Raw genomic sequence first — 10,000 nt, forward strand, 5'->3', positions numbered from 1 at the left:
GCACAGGTAGAGTCAATGGCATCTTTTGAGTTTGTTCAAGCTAGCCGTTTTGAAGAATACAGTCCTACTAACTATGCCGCCTCTAAGCAGAGAAATTCTTTAAAAAAAGGCGTTGTCATTTATCATTTTGCCAAGTTGAACAGAATTTCCTTTTTGAGCTGATATGAAGCGACGTTTGCGGCTAACAGGCATTTTGCATATTGAGCTGAAACTATCTTGATAACAATTGGAAGAATTGAAATCAACCCGCCGGTAAATTATGCAATTCAGTTGATTCATCAATATTAAAGTGGCGTGGCGTTCACGCTTGCTTGATTTCTAGACTGAAGAGCTAAACCCAACGCGTCTGATGAGGAAACATTGAAAAATAAAAGAATGAAACGTACAGAAAAATATCCTAAAGGCACAGATCCAGCTCCGAAAATATTTCGCGCATTCCAACTGGAAAAACATTTGACAGATTGTGAGAAAATGATCTTCAGAGCTCGTTGTCCCACAGCAGGTCATCCATATTCATGTAAATTGTGGGCTAGGTTTTTCATCGAATGATTTATGTGCGCTAAGGTCACCGTCAATACCTACTTGAAATAGACATCGAGTCTCTGCATCGTTTCCTCAGAACAACTGAGACATAAATAACCATGAAATTCAGCGGACAGTATATAAATGATTATGCCAGTATCAATATTCCGGGTGGAAGAGGTCGAAACTTTCTCAAGACTCCTGCGAAGAAAGAAAAGTGATAAGGCTCACAATCTTACTCAAGTGACAAGCTAGCATGGTAAGTTCATGTCGGAAATGTAGTCTTTTCCAAGATAAAAAGGCCAAGGTTTTCCTTTAAGAAGCATGAATTTAATTTATTACAAAGATAATTCCTTCTCGTGTTTTTCTTTACTAGGCGTTCAAGGCATTTCTTTTCTGCTTCTCTCTCTTCGTTATCGCAGCATCGGGTGCTTCACTTTATAAATGTGGAGAAGATAAAAAGAAGGTGAGAAAAAATTATTTTAGACTACAGACTTAGGATGCACGTCGACGAAAAGAGGGAACTCCAGCAAAAAACAATGAACCTATAATCTCAGCCAAACACACCCTGGCCACATTGGTGGGAGGCGAGTGCCCTGCCCCCCTCCTATAAATGGTTAGCCTCATTGCAATTGGTTTCCCTTGCAGGATTCAGTATCGGAGTACAACGTTAAAGTAAAGACTGGAAGGAAAGAAATCAACGAAAAGATTACAATCGATACCGAAGATGAAACAGAGACCTTCCAAATTGAGGACGATGACAATGGCAAAATCGATGTTGTGTACGATTTCAAGCGGGTTAGTAGCTGAAGTCCGAAGGACGTGGAATGGCAGAGGTGGTCTCTTTTATTTTTGTTTCATATGATCCAATCCGCTTCTGTCTTTCCTTTAATTATTTCCTTTCTTCGTCCTGAGTAATTAGGGAACTTAAGTAACCTCAACTAAACGTCACATTCGCTACGATAGTAACTATTTGTTAGACCTATGCCATTAATTGTCGTTATGCAATAGTGGCAACCTAACCTGCGACCGCTGGTAAGAATGCTGATTATAAATAAGAATGGTAAGAGAGGACGTCGGCTGTGACAACAAAGTCAGTCTTCACTTCAAACAAGAACATACACTGTCTTAACTGGGTTCTCGGAATTTTTCCATTGTGCTCGCGTAATTTGCACATTATGGGCGAAATATCATAGAACTAAAATCAGAAACTAAATTTGTTACTTTCACTTTGTCGTTTTGCAGAACGGCGAGTGAATATTTAGGCGTTACCCTAACCGTTGTCGTTTCTTAAACTCCCTAATTGTAAGTCAACCAACTCCGCTCTAACCAAACATAGGCGCAGAGGTTTCTCAATGACTTCAATCCACATTAACCTGTCGCCCGCTTATTTGAAGTCAACTTAAAAAGCAGATCATGCACATTTCAGCACTGCAGAAGATCGTGCAGATTCTGCAGATTGGCTATTTTCAAGGCGATTGTCTTTTCATCATATGTAACTAGACATAACTGTTAACAAAGGATGTCCCCTCTTCCGTTTCGGGTGTGGAATGGGAAGGGAAAGATCTTCTGAAGATGGAATCACATGATTTCGAGTGCAATTTGGGAAAAATTAGCACGAGTAAATTTTCTCAAAGGCGACCAAAATTGCACGAGCCCTCAGAGCAAGTGCAATTTGTAGTCTTTGAAAAATTACAAGTGCTTATGTATTCCAAATTGCACTCGAAATCATGTGATTACTTCTTAATACTATACATGAAAAAAATTGAAATGGTTAAGGGACCACAGACGGATTTTTCGCGCGTTGCTAAGGAAGTGAAGTGTTACTTCCGGTGACTGACGTCATCATATCATGAGCTGACAAGAAACCCCATTTACACAGCAGAAATCACCGCACGAACTGTATTTCTCACTTGTGTAACTTTTATTAATTTTCCTTCTTTTTTACCCTATTTCTTTGTATAATAAGGCTCCATATATAAATACTTAATATTGCAATTTCTTTGTTATTAAATCTTAAGTTTCTTTTATTTGATGATGATTATCAACTTTTCACAATCGTAATCTAGCTAAATGGGGCACAATATTAGTTAACCTAGAGGTGCCCCTCTCCTGTTTGTGTAACTTTTCAAATATTAATTTATGAATTGTTTATCTGAAGGGGAGAAATAAATGCATAAAAATACATAAAATACATAGAAACTGGTGCAATATTGCTGACTTACAATGTTGGACGTGAGGCCTAACGTAAAAAACAAGGTGGGCCAACAATAATATAAAAATACTGGTGAAAGGTCATTTAACATGATATGTTATAGCCTCCAACCTTACTTTGGGCAATCATGATAATGGAAAAGAGTCTTGACCAGAGTGATGACTATGAAAATTATTTATTCATTATCACAACCATTATAGGTATCATAAACATTTCATTATAATTCCTTTTTTCTGTTGTCCACCAACGCAGAACATGTCTATGTATCGGATCAACGATCGTAAAGTTTGTCTCCTGAGAAACTCCACGGATAAGCTACCCATACCTAAGAAATTGATCGAAGGCCTTCAGTCGGTGAGTACCACGCTAGGATAATTTTCCACAAGAAAACACCGGTGACCCTTATTTGTTTATACTTTGCATATATGACCATGTCGGCATTTATTGCCTGTGCCGGCCTATTTTTGTCACCCAAACTTGAAAAAGGAATGATGAAATTTCGTCTCCTCCATGAACGAAAGTCACATTGGGATTGAATTTTCGACCACATGGCCACCTATCTTTTGACCTGTAGGTGTTCCCGTTGCACGATTTCAAGGAAACAACACCTTTTTATTTTCCACAGGAGGCGCAGCAGGGTTCCATCCAGGAAGGGCCTAAGGAAACGACTGAGTACGCGTTGGGTGATCCTGTTTATGATCGTTCATTCCTAAGTGATGAGATGGCTTGCATGTGTGCTAAGCTGCCCATTTACTACATGGTGCCTGAGAGTACTACAGTGACTGTACAAGAGGAGAGAAGTGCAAAACGTAAGTTGTTTAAGTATAGATGTAATTATTCAGTACAATTGGTTAGCATTTAGTGGATGAGGTCGAGTATGATTTGTATGAAACCCAAGCGATGAGGCCACCTCCCCCGATGATTATGAACCTTGTTAGGATATGCATGTGAAACCCGGAAGAAATCTAAGTTACATAACTATACAGACATTGTCTGATAGGAGATTAGATTGACTAGAGATGTCGCATTTTCATTGAACTTGATCAATGGACATCATCAGTGTGCAGCCACAGGCATTGTTCGGCTAGGGAGACTTTCCGTTTCAACTGCGCACAACGGTGGAAAGAAGGCAAAAATTCAACCTTTAGACTGTGTTAGGATCGTTATTAACCCATCTATTTCAAAGGGAAAAAAGGTCTACTCTGGGAGTTCTCTCATCAATCGAGGATAACAGGTCACCTTCTGCACTTCCCGCACTAAATGCCCCACTCCTTGTCTAAAGTGTAAAGTAACTCACAACACGGCAGGTGACAAACTCAGTAACGGCATTCATAATCGGTAAAGCATCTTATTTAATAGTATATTTTGTCGTTATTCCTTCCAAGTGAAACACCGAGGAGCCAATTACGGGCTGGAAAGTGGACAAAGTGATTAAACGTCGTACGCTATTCCACTGTTCCAAGAAACCACTTTACCACGAGGCATGAATGCATTTACAAAAACGTCACCTCCTGTGTCTTCATGTGAGATTTCCACTGAGCGCGGTCCTTCGTTCCCAGTTACTTGTTGTTTTAGAATGGGCTCCACCGACGTCTTCATCTTAAGCTCACAAACAACGGTTTGGGATACCTTTTAGGTTTTTGAATATGTCGTTGACATCTCTGGTCATTTACGTAGGGTTCCCCCCCCCCCCCCCCGGAAATATAGACAATCTTTCGTAGGCAATTGTCATTCCCTTGAGCTTTGGCAACTAGTAGGGACCTCAATATGACAACGACGTCAACGAAAACACCTCTAGACAATAGCATTTGATAATTAAGCAAACGTGAATTTTTGTATATTTCTTTCCTGTTTTCCGCAAATCTGTATCAAAGGTGTAGTGACCAAACCGCAACGTTTATGCAAAACGGGAGTACACAACGGCAAGTGTTGATTTTTGAACAAAGTTCTTGCCAAAAATGGTTAGCGAGCATTGCGGCTAGTTAACCGCGCGGCCATGGGCCGAGCGCGGTTCTTGCTCTGCAATCGGTTTATTTATTTATTAACCGCGCGGCCATGGGCCGAGCGCGGTTCTTGCTCTGCAATCGGTTTATTTATTTATTTATTTTTCGTTTTGTCGGAGAGCTGAACCAGACTTCCACTAGGCCACATAGTCAGTGGGACTTCCAGTCACGCAGCTTAGGATGTTTATTCGCCAAAAAGCTGTTAAAACGTTAAAGTACTTAAAATTTTATGAATATAGTCCACTTTTTATTTACAACAAAATATATATATTTTTGTGTCTTATTGAAACATGTAATCGTGACTTTTAAGAAAGAAAGCTAAGACTATTACGGCATCGGAGATTTCACAACGGTTACGACTCATGGTGCAATCGGAGATTTGACAACGGCTATAAGTAATGGTGCAATACCTTTTTGTGCAGCCGTTGTTGTCAGTTTGTTGTGCTACAGATTGATCAAGTGATTGTGGTTCTATAGTCATCAGTGAATCAACAAGGACTGCTTTGGAATGTGTACTACGTTGCCACTATAGTGGTAAGAAAACAGATAAAATTTAGTTTTGTTGGTGAGCAGTCCCAAATTTCTATTCGGTCATATAGTCAGTGGCACTTTGAATCACGCAACTTATGATGTTTACAGGTATTCGCCAAAAGCTGTTAAAACGTTAATGTACTTAAAATTTTATGAATATTCCACTCTTTATTTAGTACAAAACATATTGCCTTTTTGTGTTATTTAAGCGGTTGATTCGAAGCGAGTATTGAGTACATAAAAGGTCATTATGTCATCCTTGGAATGTGTCGACGTTTCAACTTTCATTGGTAGGGAAATAACCACCGTACTAAACATAGCCGTGGATAACGTAATTCTTAAATTAAGAGACGCGTGTGACTACTTTGCTAGGCCTATACTCGTGTAAAAACCCAATTAAATTTAATCGCGACTGTTAGGAAAGAAAGCTGTAAGTTGTTAAAAGTGTTATTATCGTATGGTTCATCATGACCCATAGATATCCTGATGACAGTTCCAGATTAATTAAGACCATTACGTCATCGGAGATTCCTCGGAGATTTCGCCTCGGCTCTTAGTGATATTGCAACATTCATTGTTGTCAGTTGTTGTGCTACAGATTGATCAGGTGAATTTGTGTCTATAGTCATAGTCAATCAACAAAGACTGCTTTGGAATGTGTACTACGTTGCGACTATATAGTGGTAAGAAAACAGATAAATTTTCAAAGCGCGGTTTTAAGATCTCAAAGATGTTCTTGTTTATAGAAGTTGTATAAACTGGAACTAATCTGGTACCCAGATCTCCCACGATTTCCAGTGACAGAGTGAGATCTGGGTACGAGATTAGACTGGAACATTCACTTGTGACCAGAAATGCACCCAATTAGATGCAAACCCAATTTTGACATCCAACACTAAGTATTCCCTTGAGTGCTAACTATCATCCTAGCAATGAGGTAAGGGCAAAAGGTTAGCGTTATTTTTAGCTTAGGGTAAATTCAGCTGTTTATCCCCATTTGACGAGCAGCATTTTGAGGACACTTTGTAACTTCAATTGTCTGTATTCCGAGACACGACTGATGTTGAAGTTGGGGGGAAGAGCAAGAGCAAGAGCAAGCTCTCTGTTGAGGAGGATTTCAGGAGCCAGTAAGATTTATTTCTTTATTTAACGGAAGAGCTCTTCTGGATCGAGATTGTCTCGTCCACAAGTAATTCCCATTACTCGACGGCTTAAGAGACAAACAAGGATTAATCTCAGTGTTTCTAAATACTTCGGCCGCCTCGCCGTGTACTTCTTACAAATTGTTCTTCTTTTTCATTAATTTGACAGGAAGGAAAAGACGTGTCACTGTCACCGTCACGTTAGAAACTCCTTGGTTTACTATTAGCGTTTCTATTAATTTCGATTGACGCCCTTCCCGATCTTGGAAACTATTAGTTAAAGCTTAAACAACTGTTTGTAAACTTAACTTAACTTTAGTTACGGCCCAGTATAAAAGCCGTTACAAAGTTGCATTTTGAGTCAGTCTAGGGAGAATTGTATTGAGTCGACGGCTTTGTGAAGTGTAATTAAATTAGAATTACCTGTTAGGGAAATGGAGATAAACTGGTTAAAATTAATTCTTTGGTGTTAATATAGCAAAAAAATAAAGCTACGCCGTTTGATCTCACTGTGGTAGTTTTGACGCAAGGCATCTTTCCAATTTTTCTTTACCGAGAGTTGGGGATCTGAAGTAAGAACTACGACAACTATTAGGAGACAAACAACGTCATCTGAAAGTACAACTTCTTCTTCAGTCGTTGTGTATTTGCGATTATTAAAAACAGGATCATTGGATAATGCAATTCGAGAGGTTTGATTGGCTAAGCCATCATGGGTTATGAGCCATTATGCCATTATCTACAAACACGGCAAGCATATGCGTGATTTTTTGGGCCTTTTTACTTTTATTGTAGTCTAGTTTTCTATATTTTGGGGGCGTTTTTAATAAAACAATTATTCCACTCGCGGTTGTTGGATATGAGATGATTATAGCCAACTCGGCGCTACGCGACTCGTTGGCTATCTATCATCTCATATCCAACGCGAGTTCATGGAATAATTGTTAAATAACCTGAGAATTTTCCCTCCACGGTTATGAAATCCAATAGTTTTTACCCTTTGACTCCCAAGAGTGATCGGTATGTAAATTCTCTTCACAATTTCAATGAAATGTCAGTCAGACAGGTATTGAGAACGAAGATCATAATCAGCCGAGAGGTGTGATGTAACACCAAATTCTTATGACCATCCAACAAATAACCCTATGGTGCTAGTTGGGAGAAGGAGCTTTTCGATCGTGGAAATGAATTGGTTAAAAAGGACAAGAATGTGTAAACAGCATCTGGCGTGTAAACACACACGGAGGTGACTCAGAGTTCTTCGCCAATTGGGCGAAAAAAATAGAAATGATTTTTTTTAATGCTAAGTCAGGAGCCTGGTCAGCAAACCGATAACACCCAGGGTTCTATCTCCCGATCTTGAAAACTTTGGTTGCTTTTTTCCCCCGCGCCGATCGACTGACTGCACATGGCTCGCATCAGTGGGAAAGGCTAACGCTCGGAATACGTCGCGGCTCTCATCTGTTCCTACTTCAGAAAATTTAGCTTTATCAGCTGGTTTAGTACAACTAAATTGTTGCGAGGAACGTTTGCCAGAGAGAGAGAGAGCGTCGAAAACGAAACTGGAAAACATATAGAAGCAGGCGATAATTAACAACTATTCACCGAAGTGGAAGTGGCTTGTGGTGGATATTTACCGAGGCGCGAAGCGGCTTTGTAATTATCTACCACTAGCCACCGGCACTGAGGTGAATAGTTGTTTACAAAGTATATACTAAAACAGTGAGATAATTTATTCCTGGAAGGATTACAATATTTCGGGCGCAAATCCCACGCGAGATGCTCGGAGGTGAATAGCAAAGGATATTCGGAGTTTGAATTGCCAATTCTTTTATGAGTTTTGTCTCCGTTTCGATATGACTGTGAATTGCTTTATTGGATTATCGCTATCGTAAGTATTATTTAATCTTGTTCACGTCGTTCAATACTGGCGAACTGTCTTGCAACTTCATCGTATGGGTACGAACGGCTTAAAAGTAAAGATAGAAAATGATTGGCTCACACTGTTGTCTGTTTACGTTGTCCTCAAAACCTAAAATTTGGTGATATCACGTTGTTGTTTTGCTGAGTGCGGCAAAGAAATGCATTGAAATGCGTTTCGCACGTGCATGGGAGAGAGATGTTTTTCCTATTTTATCCAATAATTGTCTACGCCGTAGCCGACGTGTTTCAGGCTTGAACTCCAGTAGTTGTATCGGCTTATATAGACCCAAAAATCGCGATCCCATGTGCATATATTATAACCACGAAAACAATGGCGCAGGGCGTGCAAAAATTAGGGGGACGTTGGAGCATGACGTAACCCTAACACGTGTAACAACACGTGCATCGTATAAATTAGGGTTAGGTTAATGTGATGCAGTCAAGGCGTTGGATTCCTTTTCATTAAAACCATACAGAATTTGCCATTTGATTTCATCTTGTACATAACATCACAGTTACCCAAGTAACATTAGAAACAAAGTTCGCTTTCTGATATCCAACCGCGAAAGGTGCAATTGTTGTCGAAGACCATTACTCGTCGCTTTGAAGAGTCCAGATATTTATTTTTCACCGCTTGTCTTGTTTATCCAATTGACTGAGCTCCAGGAGAGTATATTTTTTATAAATATTCACTAAAACGCCATTCTCGATACAATGACTTTCGACGACATTACAGGTTTCACACAATTTTTGGGTATAATGACTTCCAAAAAATGAACTTATACTTTCTTGAAATTTTTTGTAAATAAGATGACAAAATCTGTATAGAGCGGCTTTCAACTGAGCCTCGAAAGTAATTAGCGAATTGCTTTGGTTTTACATTACTTCACTCAGTGATTGGTTCAAAGTTCTCGCGCCATTTTTTCAACCAGTCAGAAGTGAAGCCAAAACAAATGGTGGCTTGCGAGTGCACATTTTCCCGCGCTTTGTGTCGGCTACATGTACGTGTAATTAATTCAAGTTTTGATTGGTTTACTGGATGGTCTCCGTCCTTTTTGATTGGCCAAAGTAATTACTTTGGTTTTGGTTTGACGACACTCGATTGGAACTCGCTCTAAACTACCTTCAAGGGCGTAGCTAGGGGGGTCCTGGGGTGCCCGTGAACCCCCTTAGTAAGCCGTTTTTTTACTCAAACAACCTACAATATTCAGGTTGCGAAAACGCGAGTACCCTCTGTTTGACACAATGTGATCCCCCCTTTGAAAAATCCTGGCTACGCCCATGTACCTTTAATGTTGTATTAATAATTCATGCCCAACCTATGTAAATTTTGCAAATGGAGAGCTAAAGTGTATAATTGTTATAGTTCTTTGTCAGTTATTAACTTGAACACATAGCCTAAATTGGCTAACTCAATGTTGTACCCAATTCAAATCTCCCCGGGGGTAAGATTCTTTGTGTATTGTATTTGAATTATAATGAAGCATTCACATTCAAATGATATGGAAATACCTGGAACATTTTAAATAAATTTTACTTTTTCTCCAAAAGTTGTCTGTCCTCTGACTTTTTTAAACTGTACATACAAATCCATACGTCAAGCTTTGGACTGCGAATCTCACAAGGATCCCTTTGGAGTGCCTAGATCTCCCTTGGTTCAGACA

The 10,000-nt window shown here is 39.5% G+C and overlaps 1 protein-coding gene across 2 annotated transcripts; it reads left to right on the forward strand.

The window, feature by feature from the left end:
• Positions 1-624: 624 nt before the first annotated feature.
• LOC137999747 (uncharacterized) lies at positions 625-6,919 on the forward strand. 2 transcript variants are annotated; one of them, XM_068845640.1, is made up of 7 exons: positions 625-781; positions 899-988; positions 1,171-1,320; positions 2,990-3,091; positions 3,363-3,546; positions 6,323-6,398; positions 6,583-6,919. In XM_068845640.1, the coding sequence occupies exons 1-7, from the start codon at positions 779-781 to the stop codon at positions 6,638-6,640; spliced, it is 663 nt and encodes a 220-aa protein (XP_068701741.1). In that variant the 5' UTR covers positions 625-778; the 3' UTR covers positions 6,641-6,919. The 2 variants fall into 2 exon arrangements, with proteins under 2 accessions (XP_068701741.1, XP_068701742.1); XM_068845641.1 differs by lacking the exon at positions 6,323-6,398 and having other exon boundaries at positions 626-781.
• The last annotated feature ends 3,081 nt before the right edge of the window (positions 6,920-10,000 follow it).

Source organism: Montipora foliosa, chromosome 4, assembly GCF_036669935.1.
Source record: "Montipora foliosa isolate CH-2021 chromosome 4, ASM3666993v2, whole genome shotgun sequence".
Classification (NCBI taxonomy): Eukaryota; Metazoa; Cnidaria; class Anthozoa; order Scleractinia; family Acroporidae; genus Montipora; species Montipora foliosa.